At 38.5% G+C, this 21,528-nt stretch overlaps 1 protein-coding gene and 1 long non-coding RNA gene across 3 annotated transcripts in view; one reads left to right on the forward strand and one right to left on the reverse strand.

The window, feature by feature from the left end:
* Positions 1 to 21,528, reverse strand: part of LOC124211268 (uncharacterized) — a 107,874-nt gene that overhangs the window by 5,509 nt on the left and 80,837 nt on the right. Inside the window, exons 2-6 of the mRNA XM_046610196.2 lie at positions 9,369 to 9,504; positions 4,064 to 4,259; positions 2,175 to 2,382; positions 1,488 to 1,812; positions 71 to 337 (exon numbers count right to left, since the gene is read on the reverse strand). Of these exons, the coding sequence (XP_046466152.1) occupies positions 71 to 337; positions 1,488 to 1,812; positions 2,175 to 2,382; positions 4,064 to 4,259; positions 9,369 to 9,504 (1,132 nt within the window). The remainder of the gene's footprint in view (positions 1 to 70; positions 338 to 1,487; positions 1,813 to 2,174; positions 2,383 to 4,063; positions 4,260 to 9,368; positions 9,505 to 21,528) is intronic.
* On the forward strand, positions 11,060 to 14,975 carry LOC124211434 (uncharacterized). Of its 2 annotated transcripts, none has more exons than XR_006881454.2 (3): positions 11,060 to 11,363; positions 12,624 to 12,772; positions 13,066 to 14,975. It is a non-coding gene; the product is annotated as an uncharacterized lncRNA (long non-coding RNA). The 2 variants fall into 2 exon arrangements; XR_011177724.1 differs by lacking the exon at positions 11,060 to 11,363 and adding an exon at positions 11,657 to 11,750.

The raw sequence follows: 21,528 nt of genomic DNA on the forward strand, positions 1-21,528 counted from the left end.
GAAGAAGTGAGTAAAATGATAGAGTAAGTTACAAATCGTGCATTATTACCAACGAGGAAACGAGACTCACTTTTGCTGCAGAATGGCCTCGTATTCTTTGGCTAACTTTTCGTCAATTCCCATCAACTCGTGAGCATAACGTCCCGTGCAGGCGCAGCCGCCTCTTGCCTGGACTCCAAAAACGTCGTTGAGAACGGCGCAAACAAAGTTATGATGGAGAAACGTGCCTCGGGGATGACGGACCATGAACGAGAAGATTGAAAGTCGTTTGACGTTGTGTGAACTGCTACCGAGAAGTATGAGCTCTGGTATTGTGCGCACGTGTGCCAAAACTTGTCTGCAAAAAGAAAAAAGATTTTTTCCTTATAGTATGCATATAACTGCGTACGGTTTAGTTGGAAGAGAAAGTCATCTCAATGTTCAGTAGAGAAGTCAGGATAACTGTCTTAATTTTCTACAGTAGCCAAGTGACATGGAAGAAATTCTTGGTACGTTCGAAAAAATAATCCTCCACTCTTTTTCGTTTTAAATGTCGCCCATATGCGAGTGCTGAAATGTTATGTTGCGTATATTTTCATCCTTAACATCGGTTTATTTGAAGACTTCGCTCCGTGATGCCATGCCGCTCAGGTAAAGAACCGCTCTGATGGCCGCCTGTACGAGATCCCCTTTTGGCAGGGACACAATTTTTATTTATGGAACTCGACGAAGTGTGGACGTTGGTGTGTGGAAAAAGTAAAGTCTTTGCACCTTTTTTGGGTCACGTTGGATTCGTAGCTTTTACAACGGATTTTGCTGACGATGAGTAGTGTGACACCTGATACGATTCAACCACGGCTATTTCAATTGCGTTCGCCGCGTTTGAATGTACCTACCTCCAGAAATACGTCGGAAGTAATCTTTCATCGTTTGAAAATTGACGCACATTGTAAGCTGAGAAAAATGAGTAAGCAACATGAATGAGTCTCGCCGGAGTGCATGTAGCAGTCGGATTTTCGCCGACGGAATTATACGCGTCGCAAAATGATCCCCAACGTAAATCATCCGAGATTTTCAGCGACGTATCACAAGTAACAAGCGATCCGAAATATAATTTCTAGCATTAAGGTGTACCTAACTATATTGGCCAGATTCCAAACCTACGAAAACCAGTTTGGAATCCCGGTCGCCGTGATATTTTTTACGGCTCCATTTATTCGCGCGACTTGTAAGAATTTCAGAGATGCTATGATCATTAATTGCAATTTATACAGTGCCCGGTATTCTAGTGGAGCGATATTACCGTTCGGCGCTAGCGAGGTCGTATTATCTACCACAAGCGGCGAAGCACTGTATCTCGTTTATTGCTTTCCACTTTTCATTTCACGGGCAATTCCCCGGAGTGAACCTTTAAGCTGAACGAAGACATATAAAGATGCAATAAGCTTAAAAAAAAAGTACCGATAGAATTAACTTCTATTGAAAATATAAAACGCAAAAATACTCACTTGGTGATTTTATCCTGACGAGCCATGATTGCTTGTGGTGTAACATTTTCTTTCAGCTGAATGGCGAGTCCGCATCTAATGGTCTCCACCACAGCGGCAGTTCCGCTCTCCTCGCGCAGCTCGGGATCTTGCAAATATCTATGCGAATCCCTCATGTCTTCGAGGCTAGAGTCAGTCTTGAGAAGCGTTCTCTTTGTCACTAGGACTCCCGGTGTTTGAGCGCCGCCGATGAATTTGTGACCGGTGAATATGATAGCATCTTTATGGACCGTGTTCTCACCGACTCCGGGCAGGTGAGGATTCATGTCCATTTGTACGTACGGAGCTGTAGGACAAGAAACGTCAGGGGATAATTTTTATTACTGAGTCGTTACAGGGGAGTCTCGGCATGAAGACTTTGCATAGAGCTTTACGAAACGCTAAATCCGCACTGGTAGTAAAAGTTGATTAGATCCGCCTCCGAGTAAGAGTTAAATCCTCTTCAGAATCCCCAGATGATCACTGCACAGAAAGTTCGTTTCCATGATTGAATTCTCAAGAGATGTCCAGCTCTTTCTCTGGCTTTATTCGAGACTGAATTACCGAAGGGGCCAGCTTTTCACAGGTGGAAACTCATTTTCAGAGCAATTACGGTTCCTGGGAGATTCGCGGCGAATATTTCGAACTTGAAAAACACCTCGTACTAACCTGCCGATGTGTAATCCCAGATACTGATTGCGCCATGCTGATGAAGAAGAAGAGTCGTCGCCACGTCATCGGCAAGAACGCCGGTGATGCAACTGGCAGCACTAAAACACCCGACAAGTTGAGCTCCAGTGAGACGTTCCTTAGCTAGTTGCCGGTCCAGGTCATTCAGGTCCAGGAAGCCTTCCTTGGTCTCGGCAATTCTTATTATCTGAAAAACGAAATCAACAATGTAAGTTTATGGCGAGTCATTGCTATGACTGGCCGTAATTATTGTACCTACAGGTTTTCCCACTCAAGATCAAACGACGGTAGAAACCCCGCGATTATCCGATACAACAGGTTACCATGAACTTATCGAGTAACAGACCAGCGTTGTTCAAGCTTAACTTACGGCGGGTGTTCGCCGATTTCATTTCATCTCGCAATGCTGGATTAGTCCTTCGACAATTACACGAGTGGAATTTCTGTCGTTAGTTAGATAGAAAGTACAATAAAACGAAAGGATTCGTCTTCAAATTACTAGTCACGTGATGGAGTGGTTATTTTTAGCACTCCGGGCTGATTAGGCTTTATCACGACGCTATATTGACCCTCGAACTTGCCTTTTTCTTTATATATCTTGCGATGAGCCTGCACAAGCGTGTTCGATAGGCCACTGGCATGCTGATTGAGTAAAAATCACTTACGGTACCGTGGAAACCATTAACTAAATTTTGTTAAAATTTTCTCGTTCCTGATATGAGAACGGTATACGTATGTGCATAGTTAAAGTTTACAGAAGCTATAGTTGTCTGCCGATGTACGTGTGTAATTAAGAATAACGGTATCGCATTGGCAGTGATCACATCCAATAGCTGCAATATCTCGAGAGATACCCCCGTGAACCATTAAAGTGTTTGTGAAAGTCAACAATAAGTTCGTGTTACGTCTATATTCTATCTTACATATTGTCATAAATCATAATGGTAAAAAAAAAGAATTCAGCATGCTATAATAATATGTCGGAATCATTCCGTGAAGAGCAGCGGGTTTTCTCCTAATCAACGGCTGTGAGGCCAACGTACCAGAGTCACGGTTCACGATGATCGGGAGTGACTATATATATATATATATATATATATATCTGCCAGCGAGTAATCGACTTTATGTCGGTCACCGAGTAGTGGAATTCAAATGGCATGAGCTGAGCGATAGCTTCCGTGAACCTGTTTGCTGACGATAACTGGTGCAAAGCTTGCGGATCGAACTGTACGCTTAAAAGATAACGACGTTTACAACCCAATGCTCACTTCCCATTTGTAAATATGGCAATCTAATACTTTTCTTCACATGGATGCACAGAGCTGCTGCCATTTGAATATTAGTCGACGTTTTGGATAAACATCGAACCAGTGTGTTCTAAATGGTCAGATAAGTTTGACTTGATAGGGCTGAAAGAATCGAGATTTCCATTCTGCAATCCTAAGACATACATAATTTATCTTCCCAATTTCTGTATTAAACTTGGCAACACGAACACAGATGATACTCGAAAGATTAGAGACTGGATAGGTTTCTGTGCACATATTCAAAGTCACCGATTAGCACTGTTACTTGCAATCTATTATCAAACAACGATTTCATGGTAAAATTTCAATTGAAACGAGTCACGGTGCTGCCGCTGAAGTAAACCGAACTGTGTTTGACTTTTCATAAAGTACAAATAAGAAATTGCCAACCAGTAATATCGATGTGCAAACCACTTAAGGTGGACTTAAGGTTATATTGAAGGTGTTCGTTTTCTGATAAGTTACGAAATAATAAATTTGTCATATTGAAAGATGCAGTCTGTTTACATGATGAATAAAATGACGCTGAAGAGCTGAATCGGGACATAGACGTCTGCATACCTTGACTCCGTGATCTCTCCAAGGTCGCAGGTTAGCATGGTGTTCGAAAGGGCCAACGAAGACAACGGTGGGCTTATTCATATCCAGATGCCGAAGCAATGCGCGTAGGGCGCCAGCGGTTCCATGACCCGTGAAAAGGACAGCGTCCTGTTCACTAGCACCGACAGCGTGCCTCACAATATCTCGGGCCTCGTGCCTGCAAGGAAAATAATCATTTTCTAGTCATCTTCTTCAAACTTATTTCGTTATGTTGAGTATTTAACCGCATTTACTTAAATTACTTGAATCTTCGCATACGGATATTATGGATAGGATTTTAGATAGCGCTACACGAGAGAACAGTGGGACCTGTCTTCTCCAATTGTAGTGCACCGTCAAAACATATTGCAAAGCTTTATAAAGCGGTCCTTCTGAAAAAAAGTGCGTTTCGGAATGTTTCATGTATCCAGTATCATGACTGGGATGAAAGACGGTAATGCTTTAGAATTTCAACAACACCTTCATAATCATTTTTGCCAGGAAAAATTTCTTCCTTGCAAGTTAATTTTTATACCTAAAGGTGCAATGCAATTTATATCGGATACATATACTATAGCCGATACGTGAAAAAAATATCATAAAAAAATTGTGAAACTAACGTTAATAGACAGAAATGTAAGTACATCCAACCGTACCAAAGGCGGGAGTTGCAGCAAATTGGGTTAGATATAAACAATAGTTATGATATTTTTAGGGTCGCTGATTGAAAATGTCATCCCGGAATTTCAAAGGATGCAATACAGCTGTCAGAAATATAAGAGCGCCGCTAATTCTATGTTTGAAACGATGATCGAATTCTCACAAAATTGTTTTTATGATCCTCTGACTCGCTCCAGATTTGTCTTATGTACACTACAATCCGATACGGCAGACTTGAAGTCACATACGAGGATTGAGGTCAAAAAACAAATAAAAAAAATTTGTAAATCAATTAATTTTCATAAGGTTTTACTGCTTTTTATTCTCGACATTAGATCTGTCGGTTCCAAATTCGCATCTTCAAGGTCAGGTTACGTATCAGTGACCAAAAATTATCCAGCCATAGGAATCCTGTTACGAAGGAATAAATCGATGCCTGCATTTCCGTCTCCAGTCTCGAGCATCACGACTTCAGGGTGGCGATAATTTTGCTGAAATAAAATTCCCGACTTTTCCCTGACTTTTCCCGCGAAAAAAGTCTGAATTCCCTGACATTTTATCCACGAAACTTAGGTAATGTCGGGCAGCTTTTATGACCTAAAGCTCCAGAAAATGTGCATCTTGAATATATAAATTTGGATTCAAAAAACACATAGTATTGCTTCGTTGCCCAAAAATAATTATAAATCCAACAATGCCATATCCGAAAATGAGCTTAACTCAATTTGCAAAGCATAGCTGAAGTTTCAAAAACGATTTACAAAAGAATTACGTTGTTCCGACATTCCCTGACAATTCTCGGTTATCCATGTCTGTTCGTCACCTTGGACTTTACCACGCATGTGATATCTTCGTGACACAAATCGCGCACAATGAATTATTACTATGCATGAAAAGTTGTTTCCCAACACGCGTACGGCTAAGGCGGTGTACCTTCGGGTGCGTAAATCGACCTGATTTACCGGTTCTTCTTCGCTGTTCCGGCATTTGAAGGCCCTTCTTTGTTTGGGGGTTAGAGCTGCGCCAAGCGGTGGTTGAAGTGAGGGATATTGATCCTCGGGAGGGAGTTGGCTGCCACCCCCGGCGCCATAAACTCAAGCCAACTCGACCGACTCTTGGTTCATACACGCCCTACACGTATATACATGCATACGTGTATACGTATATATAATACATGTATAAACATATTCGTGGCTCTGTCGCCCTCTAGGTGCCAGTTTGCTGGGGGTGAATCCCAGCGGCGCTACCTATGCCTCTTGTTTAATATTCATATAATGACGTGGAAGTGGTTCGTGACGAGCCGCGGAGCACGAGCTTACAGGTAAGCTTTCGTCAAACTGCTCGCTCGCTTTCGACAACTCAACGATATTGTTCGATTGGTTAACGAGGGGACGATAATTGAGTATTTGAATGAAATTTTTTTTATTTCATATTCTTGTAGATTGGAAAAAAATATTTTGGACGTATTTTTTATTTTTTTGATTGAATCAAAATTCCCATTAATATAACAGATTGAAAGCTATAACATTGTGAGGTCACCCATTTTAAGATATATCTATATATATTAAAATCAGTGAAATTCAATCACCTATAACATGAAAAATTATCATTTTTAACGAAAAACAAAAAATACGTCCTCGTTATTTTGGCTTGCACTGCATTATGCACCCCTAAAAATGGAAAAAAAAAACTTCATTCAAATGCTCAATTGGCCAACTGAACAATTATTCAGCAGGCATTCCGTCTATTCATGGATGAACGATTTTTAATATTTACTCCAGCTCTCGATAAATCACACGTGCGATGTATGATATATTTATTTATTATGTTTATTATGATATTTTATTTATTTGATATATATTTTGTGACGGAAGCGTTTTTCTTTTTTTTTTTTTTGTCGCTCCCATTTTAATTCTCAGAACGTGGTACCAATTACCATCGAACACTTTTGGGCGTTCAAAGATCTATTTCTGGTTCGTCGGATACTCTGCAGCACTTGAAATACCAGAATTTTCCTATCTACGATTTCGCACTTTTCAAAATGTCTCGATCCTAGCCAGATCTAGACGTCGAGCTGATATTTTTTACTGGCATAAAACGACTGGATATTCCATCAGACTGACGCGTACTACAACGATAGAAATAACAAAAATATTATCATTCCTCTCGACTGTAATTGTCGTAAATATTGAGAAAATTCAATTCAAAAAAATATGGAGTTAAATTGCTAGAAAGCAAATTTCATGTTACCAAAGAATCTGACATATAACAAGTATTGCTGCTAATTTGAAAAAAAAAAATCACTGGACCTTCTCCGTCTCATCGAAGCCGAAAGTTTGGATTTTCGCTGGAGTTGCATTATAGAAAATATATACGAAACAGGAAGCAGAGTGTGGAAGCGAGGAAAACTTTCTCTTGATAAAAAAAATAGCTCTTGAAAGAGGAAGTTATAAGAGCACTGTACGTAATTGCGTATATCATCATGAATGGAAAACTGCTCATCGTCTCCCCATAAATGAATAACTGATGTGAATTTACATTCATCGTCGCACGATACGCGTTACAGAGCCGATATTATAGTTGAACAAAAAAATACTTGCGAGGCGCGATGATAGTCCGAGGGCTGATTCGGGCGGTGAAATTACAGACCCAGAGGAAATGACTTTGTCCTTTACGACTTACGCCCGTGGTAAAATTACTTCCTGATCAAATAAATCAATATGATTGAAGGTCTTGGACTCGCGTATGCAGCGGCTTACAGAAAGCCCGGAAATATTCAGGCGTCTTACAATTAGACGCGTACTTACATAGAGAGTAAAATTTCTAGCTATAAGATATAAAAATTGTGACGTTGCGATCTTAGCGAGCTTTCGAAAATATAAATTTGTGTACCTATACACGTCTAACGGTAATCGAGAATAGATAAGGATTATCAGTTGTCTTTCGAACGGAACGTGAATGAAAAAAACAATGGGCGTAAAAAATTTAAAGACAGTCGGTTAGAATCAATTTTTCACAACCATCCGTTGACGCACGTGGTGAGAACGTTTTTATCTTTTATTTTGCATTTTTTCTCGCTTCCTCATCGTGGCACCGGAGGTGTTAAATTGAAAAATAAGAACATATATCATTTCTATAATCACGATACTATCAAAAGCCGAGACTTTTAAATAGTGTGGATATTTCTTTGGCGCCACCCAGATTCCAATTATAAACACGTCTGAGTCAGTCAAAGGTCACTTAAGTCCGAAAATAACTTTTATATCTCAAACATTTTTTCGCAAGTTGTGCAGTTTTCTTTTATTCTACACGATAATGTTGCTTAAATAATCTAAATCATATCAGAGAATTCGACTCTGAATCTGATGAAGGAAACTAGATTCTCCTTTGAGTTCTCGGATCAAGGAAGCCATTTGCACGCGACAATAAAGAGCAACGTTTGCATTTTCCATGTAAACTATAACGTCCAGGATGTTTGTCGCCAACGCGACGACGCACGTCGAAAATTTCTTACGGAATTTTTTAATAAACACTCGTCAATTCCGGACCTACAAGGGACGTGATATAGCTCGTTTCTTTTGCGGAACTTGATTAAATATTCAGGCAACATTTACAAGGTACTGCTAATCCTGGAAGACATCACGGTAAATTACGTACTGTCTACTCAGCTGCACAAATGATGATAAACAAACATCTATCGATACACGATACGATTCAGCCGTTATGGCTGGGGAAAGAATCGAAATTGGAATATCCGTATGCAAACGTACTGTTCGCGAGTTGAAAAGAAATAGACAAACCGCGGTGAAATTCGTGCGAAAACAAATTTCCAGTGGTTCGCTAATTTAAAATGCAAAATGATTAAAAAAAAAAAAAAAAAAACGTATCATTTTGCAACGTTAATGACACCAGTAATTCAAAAATATTCAAATATCAATCTTCGTCTAAAATTAGACGATTATCGGAAGCTTTCAAACCACAAAAGAAGATGTAATATTTTCTTGGCAAGCGAAATCTTTCAACACCTGAAAATTTATCGGTTAAGTTTGTACTATTTATGCCTGGATATTTTTCACCTAACAATAAATTTCCTCTCATTTTCATATTACGTACGAAGCAGTTTTTCTTAACGGTTTCAAGACCCTGGCAATTGAATCTTATCGTTAGCAGAAATTAATTCTAACCATGCGAAGGAAACAATTTTATTGTGAAAATTTAATTGTGATTCATAATTCTGTGCGACGCTTATAATTTTCAAAACAATCTTAAGACACTGTGAAAGTCTGACATGCCCAAAGTTGGGGGACTGAAGTATATTCCAGTTACTCTCAATTTTATGATACCTTACTACGCCTGTGTTTACGGTTAATACGTTTTTTTTATTCAATATGCATATATTTTTACTTTTTATGACAGCGTCCAGATGAGGAACACATGTTTCGATAAAAATAACGTTACACCCCAAGGTTCTTCTTCACATATCTATAATATACGGAACGCAATAGCTATCGTATCCATTCACGGTGGAAAGTGAGTTGATTTCAATTTTTTAAAACATAATAATAAAATAGTGTTCGATGTTTATTCCAAATTAACATAGCACAATGTATCTCAGGATTCGACTCACCTGAATAAAGAAGACTGCAAACTGCAGATTGACGTTGATGTCCGAGTGTCACCGAGGCAGGGAAGAACTTCCTTGGTGATGTATTCCTCCAGGAACTGCAACGATCTTCCAGAGGCGGTGTAATCGCAGTAGACAACTGAAACCAATGAGTCTGAATTAATTAATTACAGGCAAAAGGATGATCTGTTAGAATTTATTCTTCGCAGGTTGTTGTACAAGAATCCAGAAGCTAAAGTGAAGTAAAAAAGTTCATCTTTGAAGATACAGATACTAAGTTTGGAATCGTTTGAACAAAGTGTGAAAAATTAATCCTGAACAAAGTAGAAAATACCACGCGAAGAGAAGAAGATGTTGTACGAAGAGTTGAAAATAGAACAAAGACTGACAGCTATAAAAAATGAAGCAGAAATCAAACAAAACTACTTTTTCATCCTTGTGTACAGAGCATGAGTGAACATCCCGTACGAGCATAATGAATTGTATTCTTATTGCTAGTAAGTCAGCGTTCTTTGTTCCAAGAAAAATGATAAGAAGAATAAATTGAATGAGAAATGGATGTAGGATTGGAAAAAGTGACTAGCTTCTAAAAATGTGACGCGACTGGAACAAAGGTTGATGACATGTGTGTCATATTATGTTAAGATCAATCTTTGTACGATGTAAACATAACCGAAATCCGTATCTAAAAAAACATCGCAGACATGATGTTTATAATGCGATGTAAATCTCCGCCCTGCATGATCACATATAGCGATATGATGTCGCGCTCAACGTCTGTAAACCAGGTTCCAAAAGTCTTTATCAGTGAACGTCAGGCTGCCTATTTAGGACAGCCTGTAACACTATCGATATATTTTCAGTACGATAAAGAACAAAAAAAAAAAACTAGTCGACCAACCATGTATTCAATGCCATCGACGTACAGCTGAGGCATAATTTCATTCTTTAATTTCATCGCAGTTTTCGTTTACCTAATTGTTCCATCATTTTTATTGAATACTTGAATACAATTGCAGAGAAATCTGCAAACAGAATCACAATTACGGGGTGTAGAAACATCAACTTGGGTTGATACTCCAGAGTTTCTATAATCAAAGTAATAGTTATTTCGTCGATTATATCATACAGAAGTCTAAAATTATGTCAGCTAATTGTTACGTACGCGTTAGATCGGAATGATTTTTATAAAATCAAGCATTCTTACGTAGATCGGTCGGGATCCTTATCGTATCTCAGAAATCGGCACATTCTCGAGCACTTATATATTAATCATAACAACAGCTAGCAATTAGCGTTAATTGACGGCTGGTCGTCGGTGCAACGGGTGGCAATTACGTATCTGGATGCATGTAGTATAATTATAATTACGATATCCGCCACGATGATAAAATAACAAATGAACGCTATTATCAGAATATAAAGTAGGTAAATTCATACATTTCCAGCCAATTTTATCAAGTATTATACTGTTATCGCAATACTTTGTGATAACAGTACCGCCTCTGAAAATTTCAAATTTTTCAGTTTTATTTTTACTTTCTACACGGGTGTTTTTGAGTTATTAATATTCAAACACTTTCGCAGTTTCACCTTTCCGAAATTCTCAATAATATAAAAAAAAAAAACTCTCAAGAGTTTCCGAATAAATTGAATATATAAAAATCTATGTACACCTCATCGTTTGCAAATTGTTGAAATACTTCGAAATATTTTCAACTCCGTGTAATAAACGTGCTCCAAATAGTTTCCAAACAACGTTAAAAGCTGTCGCCACTTTGGGAGATAAGAATTTCTGCGCCACATCGAGAACTGTCATATAGACTGTTTTGCAATACATATTGTAATTTATTGAACGTTGAAACAGCAATAGAACTGCCGACAACCAGACTGATCTCGATCCCAGACTGCGAAGTAGACGTGCCAGTAATTACGATCGTTCGAACTTTGCCGACTTTGCGTGCATCCTGAGACGTGCTGAATGATCGCATCATAAAGGTATGTATACATACATACATATACAGAGCTGCGTGACCCCTAGTTAAAAGGTAATGGCGGCGTTTATGAACATACGCATAAAATCTCCCCATCCACCGCGGTGCGAATAACTAACCAATCCGTGGTTCAATTTATTTAAACTTTGCGGTATATCCTTTGCGTCATTGGTCAGACCGTGAATAGCAACGAGATAATTAATTGCATCGATGTAACCGGTTATCCTAAGTACCTTGTACACTCGGATATTTCATATTTATCTTTACATACTTATAACGTCTGGTTACAAATGGAACATGCAGTGTGTGCTTAACGACGGAATGAGTGCTAAAACATCTCTGCAACGTTTTGAACAGTTCTTAGCAGGAATTCAAGCACAAGTGTTTTTCGGTACGTGATTTTACTATGAATTCTTTTATGTTCCCAAATCGCTGAATAGAAAACTTCCAGACCGATAAATGATGAATTGAATGTTTAAAATGAGCCGGCGTGTCTGGAAACGGTCGAAACGTGTCAGAAAAAAATCGGACATGTTCGGGCAAGTCCGGAAACCATCGGAACGCGTTAATAAATATTCGAACACGTTCGGGCGCGTCCGGAAACGATCGGAGCTAGTGATAAAAGAATCGAAAGGGTTCGAGCGGGTCCGGAAAAAATCGGACCGGTTCGGAAAAAATTTGGAACGGTTCTGGGGGGTCCAGAAGCGGCCGGAACAGGCGGGAAAAAAAAATCTGACGGATTCAAGCGAGTCCGAAAACGATCGGTACAGGAAGGTACAGAAATATTCGACCTACGTTAATTTTTTAAAGTTGAATCACCTCAATTGTCCGAAATCAAATCAGCAACTATAACGATTCTAGCGATTGTCATTCTTTTCAATTCAGCAAAAAATAAAGGTACATAAATAATCCAAGCTGTTGGAAATGGAAAACAAAAATTTATCGAACCGTGTAAAACGTGACCATGATAAAGAAATGAATAATACACGTAATTATTGAATATAATGAAAGAGATTTCTCGTCCAACTTTGTGTTATTCAATTCTTTGCGGTCACCGAACATTTTATACGCCTTTGTTAATGATGCACGCAGTTATTCCTGCAACTCGCGCAAGTCTCAGAGGTGTAAATTAATTCTCGACACAACTGGTTTCTCATTGTTTGACCGCGGTACAACTGTGAAGTGTATACCACACAAATGCAGAACGTCCGATATAATAAGCTCGCAGCACAATTCACGTCGCATGTTCTTTGAATTTTTTCAGGTGGCGAATACACGCTCAAAGTCTCGACTAATTACAAAGAAGCTCATTAAAGGCGAAAGCATGGCTGCAGTAAATGAGAATTATCAACCTGCTACCGCTAAGTAAAAAAATTGCGCAATTTTCGCGTAACTCGAAGCATGAATTACCGGGTGAGCACCTAAAAAAATCAAGCACCATAAGCAGCTAAATTTCATTAGTTTATGAGTCTACTAAAATCGGTTTATCTGACATACATTAATTTTTGTTTCGATCTGTCGCGTTTTTTATTCTGATAAATTTATATCTCGTTGAAAAAATTCACTTTCTTCAAATTTCTTTAAATTTATTCGCGCCATTAAATTTTTTGTTTCTTACGGACGTCAGACTAAATGTACTTTCACGTAATACGAAATGCTTCAGTTTCCTGTGAAATTGACCAAGATTTTGGTAAATTTGCCTCCAGTAAATTTCTCGGTCAAACGGACGTCTTTGAAGGATTGACCTGCAGAACTATTGCGGTAGGTTTGATTTATCGATTAATCAAAAAGCAATTAATCGATTCATCGATTAATCGGAGAAAACGATTATTCAAAGCTGCCGATTAATACAGATTGATCGTGAAAGATCGTAGAAAAGCCGCAGCTTTCGCTGAGCACCAACTGTAAGCGACGAGGTGCTTGACACACGTACCTAAGGGACTAATAATCTCAATAAAAACTAATGCAAAGAGTAGCTCATCCTATTCAACGATCGAGTCTTGATATGGACGACATGATCAGGACCCGATTCAATTATGATATAACGGAATTGCGCGACAACGACCCGATCCAAAAATATTATCGGGCACTGAGAACATGACCCAACAGCACTTTTATACAGTGACCAAAGTGGGACAGGAAATAAACTATGCACATGTACATAACTTAAAAAGAAAAAGAAAAAAAAGATGATCAATTCTACTTGCCACTATTTGCAAATATGTAAGAAGTACTTGATTTTATAACACAGAGAGATCTACAGACTATTCAAGCTGTTCGCTAGACGAAACGTGTAAGGAAAGTTTACCTAACCTAACCTAACCTAACCTAAGCGAGGAGTACACCGGTTGGCAGGTGTAATTTACGTCTTATATGAACACACACAACAGGGGGAAGGGGGACAAAACATTATCGCTGCAAGTTTAAGTATGAGAAATATGCAGCTTAAAGGTTCAGAGGGATATTCGCGAGCATATACGCGGTTGATGTTGTTATGCAACGTTATCGCTCAAGTCGTTAACCCAATTGCAAAACGGCAAAGGCATTAGGCAGCGCGCGTTCAGTTAAAGAAATATTACATGCGGAGATGTATGCCTGCGGGTTTTACTTCCGCCTCGATCATTAGGTACACCACGAGGATTACTGGGATTATTGATTACGCGCAGAGAAAGTAAGAGATGATGTTGTTTGACGATCAAAGGATGGGCTTGTAGTATTTCATGTGTTACGGACTTCCGTTGCAGATTTCAAGGGTTTGAGGACGTTGGATTACAGATTTGTACGAAACTTAGTGTGATCGGAACCGGAGAATGTTCTTAACAATAAGATTTGTCCAATTTTTTTTCAACTTTTTCCATTCTCAGTAATAAAATTTCGAAATTTCACGACGATCTCAAGACATTCGACGTATTTCGCGATCTGAGATCGAAAATGAGGTTGAATTTTTATTTTGCGATACTTTTTTCGAATAAATTACCTCGAAAAATTGCAATCACATCTCAGCGCGGAATTTTTGTTTCATACACACGCCGCGGTGAATTTCCATAAGACCGGTGATCTACACCGTCCTTGGACTAGTGCCTAGGTCGAATAACCTTGAAATGATAAGATTTATTCACTAGCGAATTTTAAAAGCAGCTGTTCACCGCGTGTCGAGTTGTTTTCGTCGATACTTCGCACGTGTGTATATATTATATGTTATGTGTATAACATATATAAACTTTGTTGACGGTTATAATAAAGCTGATTATTGAATGACCGAAGACCGGGGATCAGGCCTGTCATGCGGTAGAGCGACGCACTTTTAATAATTCTGATCAAGACATCGCGTATTGTTGGATCTACGAAAATTACATCACCTATGTATAGACAAACTCTATTTTGTGGGAGTAAGAAGTTTCTTCTCTGCATGCACGATGTATAAGGAGACTCTAATGTGTTGATGTTGTGTTTACCCTTCTTGAATCCTTGCTTCCGATGAGAAACCGATGTGCAAATCATTAATCTACGAGAGAATATTTGTTGAAAGAATGTAAATTCGGAAAATGATTTTTTTTTTGTACGTAGATAGCATAATCGGGCTGTAAAAACTGTATTGTGATTTGAGATAAATTAAAAACTGTGGAAATCGAGGAGTTGGGTTTTTTATGACCCTGGTATAAAAAAAAAAAGTGTTTATTTTGTAATTTTTTTTTAATTATCTTTTAGTAAGGCGAACAACCGAAAGTTGGACTACGGTTATGGGTAACAATCGAATTTTGTGTGTGTGAATAGAATGCGACTGAAAATGTTCAACGCTGTTGCATAGTTCCCGAAATTCCTGAAATTTTGCACACGAAATCGGAACGTGCGAAAAAAAATTGCTCAAGGAGCAAAAGCAAAGAATGACTGATAACTTATATTCGAGTGTGATAAGTATCGCGTAAAGTGTAAACAAGTGCAAGTGACAGTGAATCCGAACGAAAGCAGAGCTTCGTTAATCCGGGACTTTGCACCTGCATCGGCTAGCATCAGTGAGTAAAGAAACGTGGCTCTTAGAAGCCACGAATAGCCGAGGCGGCCGGAAGTCTGGTGCCTTGCACTGGGACTTCCGCTGGAGCGTGAAGCACACGGAGTGTTTCGATGCTGACTTCTCCAAATAGACTTTACGAAGCACCGTTTAACTCCTTCGTGTCAACCATCTTACCCCGCAGACACACCGATGAGCTTTCCGTTTTTTGTCCATTTTGTGGCGTTTTTAAGCCGCACGCAACTTATGTTTGATTTACGTCATTTTTAGAATAATTTTCGAGACGGCTGCAGTTGAATTTTGACTGGAACAGTCCGTTGAAAAAATATTACTGTGCAAAAACTTGCGCATTGGAGATGGCTTTGAAAATTATTTGAATTTGGAATTTTTAGCGTTAGGTTACGCTCCGAAATAACAATTTTCACATAAATTTATGGTGAATATCAAAAAAATAGAAATAAAGGAAATAAGGAATGAAGAAAGGCTCGGAAACTGATTTTTGTTCAAAATTTCAAAGAAATTGGCTGAAACGGTCGATTTCAAAGTTATTTGCAGGATTATTAAAGAGAAAAATGTTTACCGGGACGCGGTGCGTATAATGTATGAGCAATAAAGCAATTTCACTTGTTTTTCAGGCATTCCACTTTGAATAATGGGAAGAGAATTACATCGCAAGTAAAAAGCAATCGGTCGTTTCTTCGATATTTCAATTCTGCGCTACAAAAGTTTTGGGTTAATTGCAAAAAAAACTATTTTCCGAAGACTTCCAGAAAAAATATGACTCGTCTGAAAAAAAAAACTTGTGAAAATGAAAATTGCCGAATATTTTTCGCCTGTGATTTTCAAGTGCGATAAAAAATCATGTGACCGTACATGTATACACATAGAAGTAAATTCGACTTTGCGGATGAAAGTCGGCATTCGGCGACAGCCAGTTTGCTTACCTGCAAAATGAATATTCATAAAGCCGGAGTCAAGATATTCGTGTGTAAAAAGTCAGAGGCGGGAGTCTTTTTTAACAGTTATAAAATCTTGCAAAATATATATACCAGCACAATACGCATACAAGCACCGTTTCTTGTCGATTTTATATCCAAGCGTCACAATTCAAATCCGAATCTAACCCACGCGCGATCTGTTGAATTGGATTAAACACAGAAGGCCGCCTCCCTACGTACCTGCATATAAATATGCGTATGCAAATTATGCGAATACGAACGCATTGAACAAACGCGTAAAGTGTAAACGGGGTCAGATACACGCAGGCATGAGCGAAACAAAAAAATCGAAGAAAGAGAAAGAGAGAAAATGTCGTACAGGCACTTTGTGCAGGTTTGTGCGTTCTTCATGCATATGTATGGACATTATTACCTGCAGGGCGCATGGGAGTAACCCGTACAACCCATATAATACACGTGCTGGCCGGGAAAACTTTGCCATTTGAAACTGCGGCTGCGCAGATGTTTAGCACGTGTCGTGCTGGCGGTGGTTTTTAATATCGAGGAACTCGTGTATGAGTTGACTTAAGATATGCAAGGCTGTCGTCATACCTGATTGAGAAGTTATACATCTGAAGAGAAACTGAAATTGGAGAAATGAAAGAACACAGAAAAGCACTAAAGCTCGAATTGGTATTTTTAGTCTAGTCAAAATGGGTGTGAATTAAAAATCTTCAAGATGTGACTGCATTTTTGCGTATAGGGGTATTCGACCCTCAGGAATTCAAATTTGAAGTTATTTTTGAGCTGCATAGCCGGTGCTTCGAGAAAACCGCCAAATTTGAAGTTTTTTTGCATTTTCCTCAAAAACTGCTATCGATAGATGAAAATTGACTTAACCATCGTGTAGAGTGGAAAATTCTACATCGAATTATGTCCTAACACGTCGGAAAGTGAGTCGGATTAACAAATCAAGAAAATGGAAATTCTACTTATCGACGACATCTGGGGAATTTTTTGGTGAAATAATTTCTTTTTTCTTAATCTGTTAATCCGACTCCTTTTCCAACATGTCAGAACAGAATTCGATGTAGAGTTTTCCGCTCTACACGATAGTTAAGTCAACTTTCATCTATCGATAGCAGTTTTTGAGGAAAACGCAAATAACGTCGAATTATGCAGTTTTCTCGAAACTTTGGCTTACAGCTCAAAAATGATATCAGATTTGAGTTTCTGAGGGTCGAGAACCCCTGTAAATAAAAATGCAGCCATATCCCAAATATTTTTAATATATAATTATTTTGACTGGACTATTTACTTAGAAATTAAACGCTGGTTGTAATTATTCTTATAGCGGATGAACACTGAGTCAAACATTCAGAGGTTCTCAATATTTGCAAAAATCTGTTAGTCCATATTAAATTGTGCGTCGAAAGTAACGAACACCTGTCCAACATTCATTATCATGTGAACGTGAAATCAACCTTAAACAAGTCTTGTATAAACTTTGGCTATAAAAATATTGACACACATAATTCGCGAATGCTTGAGTTGAATTTTGTCCAGGTGCGGATAAGTTCCTGCTCAAGCTCAAAGCGTATAATGCAAGTAATGCCCGTTAGCAGTTGATGCATTCCATTTCAGGCTTGCGAAATAATTCAAGTGCGGTTAATGCCTGTAATAAATGGAAGTTGAATCGAGCGGGACAAATTGCCGGAGGTATAAGGTATATAAACGCAAATTATTGGACTGGCTGCTTTCATCGCGGGTATATATATAAGGATAAATTGCACGAGTGATCGAGTAATAATATTCCATTGCGTAATAATTAATAATCCCCGTCATGCATTCGCCTTTCCCAACAGCGATTCATATCGAATGATTCCGTGCAAAAATTTTCACGCGTAACATTCGAATTATTCAAGTGTTGCGAATTGCGATTCAGAAAATTTAAATTCAGGACTCGATTATTCAGGCGTAAGAAATCATCCCCGAAAAACACTGCTGTTTGTTATTACGCTTGTCAAATTTTCCGAAACGCACTGAACGCATCCGGATAAATTTTGACAGTGTAGAAAATTTTTGATAGCAAATACTAATCGCATTCAATTAATTCACCAATTAGTGACGAAACAATATTTGACTAGAACAAAGTTAACTTGAACCTAGAAGAAAGTCATTTCAATGATTCGCATTTCTTCTATCTACCAACTCAGATTCTTATCCGGCTTGATAAGAATCAGATAGTTCTGTATTAAATTTTATAAAACTCAAATGTTCAATTAGTCGGTATCCCAAATTGCCGAAGTAATTGCCTCTTGAATATGCAAACGTTTTTACCACACGAATCTACTTTGATAGAACATTATAAAACAAGAACTTCGATTCAGTCTCTGAAACGAGTTAATTTCTGACTATCCTTTTCAGGAATAATTCTGCTTTCAGACTTACGTTATACAGAGTCAAATAATTATATCCCCCGATTTTCAACAAACTTGCAAACTTGTTTTCACTGTTCAAACAACAGCACCAAAGTTTTAAGGAAACCTGAACAACACTGAACTAACTGTTTTGTGTTATAATATTAGTTCGATTCCAGTTGTCCGCGATTAAAAATGAAATTCGATGAATGGTTTCACGGCAAGCAGTGAAATAAGATCAAACTTACGAGTTACTTCACATTCATGTACGGCAATACAGCGTTATGGAAAGGCAATTTTTTAGGGTCTCATAAGTATACCGATGGCGAGTCCACTTAATGTTATTAGCTTGATTATCGCCGCAGCTCGAGGCGTTAAATCTAGGTTTTTCTTTCGTCTAAGAAATCCAATTACTTAACACCAGCTCTCGTAACGTGTAACGTACCTACTCTCAAAAGCTGTGCTCCACTACTTCTGTAACCATGTGTTGTAAAGTAGTTGTCCAATCCTTTTCACTCAGAAATCTGTAGTGATTTCTTTTCAAACTTTTTCCAATCAATAATAAAGCTATCAAAGAGGTAAATGAACATTTTTTAATTGTAATAAAATATGTGTTACTGTGACAGCGTTTGTCCGATCTAATTGCAATTTTTTCACAATTTATTTACACCTTTGACCAAATTCACCTTTCACCAGAAGAAATTCGTTGTTAAAAGAATACAAATTACAATTATCAATCAATCGCTTGCATTGGAAGTAACATAAATTTTTTTCAGACGTCCTCTCGTAAAGTTCCGGAAATTAAAGTCATCAGTTATTTTCTTTTGCATTGGTCAGTATATTTCCAAACGCTTCTTGGTTCATTGTATCTACGTTACTCAATTTGCTTCTGATAGTTGAGCCAAGTGCCAGGCCGGTCCTCTCTCTCTCTCTCTCTCTCTCTTTCTGTCTGCCGAGAATTTAATCAAAGAGTGTGTGTTTTCTTTCGGCGAGCGGCGTATCTCCCACCTTGCCAATTTATTTATACACATCGATGATTGAACCCCCAAGGCGAATAGGAATTTCGCCGAATAGACTAAAATCAGAGGCTCAACGTGCATGAAACCTTTTTTACCCATTCTTCTTAAAAGTAAAATTTACTCTTTATAAAAAAATATTATGAGATCTATTATTGTACTAAGTTTGAGCTTGAAGTAACATCCTTGCGATTAATTCGTACAGAATTTTTTACAGGATTGAGAATATCATTGATAGACGTAGTGCGGTAACAGGTGAAAATCTGTAAAAAAAAAAAAATGCCAGGGCGTTTCAGAATTGGGATAACGATTAGAAATTTCAGCGCAAAGTCAATCGGAGATGGTTAGAATGGTTAGACGCTAATCGAATTAGTACACTATGCCTACAATTACAGTACATAAGGTGCTCGATGACGTCACTACGATTGCATGAGTCCTTCAATAACTAATCATTACAGACACAATTTGGTACAGATGAATTTTACACGATACGTGTTGGCTTTCGATTATAACCTTCGCATATATACACTTTTTTTGACCTCGACGAAAAATTCTTTAAACAGGCATCGTCCTTATGAGGACCGCAACATACCTGCAGTGCGGTTTCTCATGAATTATACTGAAATTTTGTACCGCACTGAGAAAACGAAGGGAAATTAGGTGTATGGATTTGAGACTGCAAAATTCCAAAGTTGTAACGATACGTGATTTCGTCATTCAAATTCGATATTGACATGCGGGATAAATTTGAAAATCCTAAAGTGGCATCACCATAAGAGGAAAAAAGTGACACGATATTGTAAAGTCTGTTATATGAAGCGTTATGAAGCAATTTATCCCACCCTTTGTATATGCTCCAAATGAATCACGTTCGATGCAGAATTTTTGTTGCATCGTTTTGGCGAGGAGCCAGAAATCTGTAAGGATCTAGGAGAATAAATACCCGTGATCTGCTTTGCAGGCCTTATTTAGGAAATCAGAAGCCTCGTCTTCTCGAGGGATTTCGCGAATGCAGAACATGAACGGAAAAATCAAGAGTAAAATAATACTCATCTCAAGATTTCGTGCCTTAGGCATGTGGCAAGAAGACGGACCGATCGTAGTGATTTAATTCTTCAATTGAACTTCGGCACTTCATGCAAATGCAGGAAACGAATTTTTCACGCCCAAACAACGCGAATAATGTATTTATACAACGCGAGCATGTTTTACGCGTTTTTCTGTTTCTATGACGGTATAATGAGTCTGCGAATGCGCATGCGCGAAGTACCGAAGGGACCACTTTTAAGTCCTACGAGTTCAAAGTGGCCTTTTCTTTTCTATATTCCGCGCATGCGCCGTTGCGAACAAATCTGACATTACGCGACCCTAACCTCAATTCCGTGCTTCGTGAACAAACGCGTATAGGTACAGGAATAACTGCAACGAATAATTCGAACATCTCAAATTGGCACAGCCGTTATGTATCGGCTAGCTTAAGGTCGAACCGTTGCTGGCATTTAATTAAACTGACCTTATTGCAAAAACAGGAAAGTCTGCAACGTTAGTCAAGCGCGAGCGCGGTCATTACGCCCGTTATTCGCGTATTTAGGTAATATATGTTATACAGCGTACAACGTGCATGAGAACCTCGCATTTTCGAATCGATAAAACCGAGCCAGTCATTCGAAACCAGTTGTAAAAAAATGAACAAAATTCAGCATGCTAGACGTTTCACCCGTTGCCGATTTTCACCAAATGTATAGTGGAAAAATCTTTGTCTTCTATGTATAAGACTTGCATAATA

Source organism: Neodiprion pinetum, chromosome 1, assembly GCF_021155775.2.
Source record: "Neodiprion pinetum isolate iyNeoPine1 chromosome 1, iyNeoPine1.2, whole genome shotgun sequence".
Classification (NCBI taxonomy): domain Eukaryota; kingdom Metazoa; phylum Arthropoda; class Insecta; order Hymenoptera; family Diprionidae; genus Neodiprion; species Neodiprion pinetum.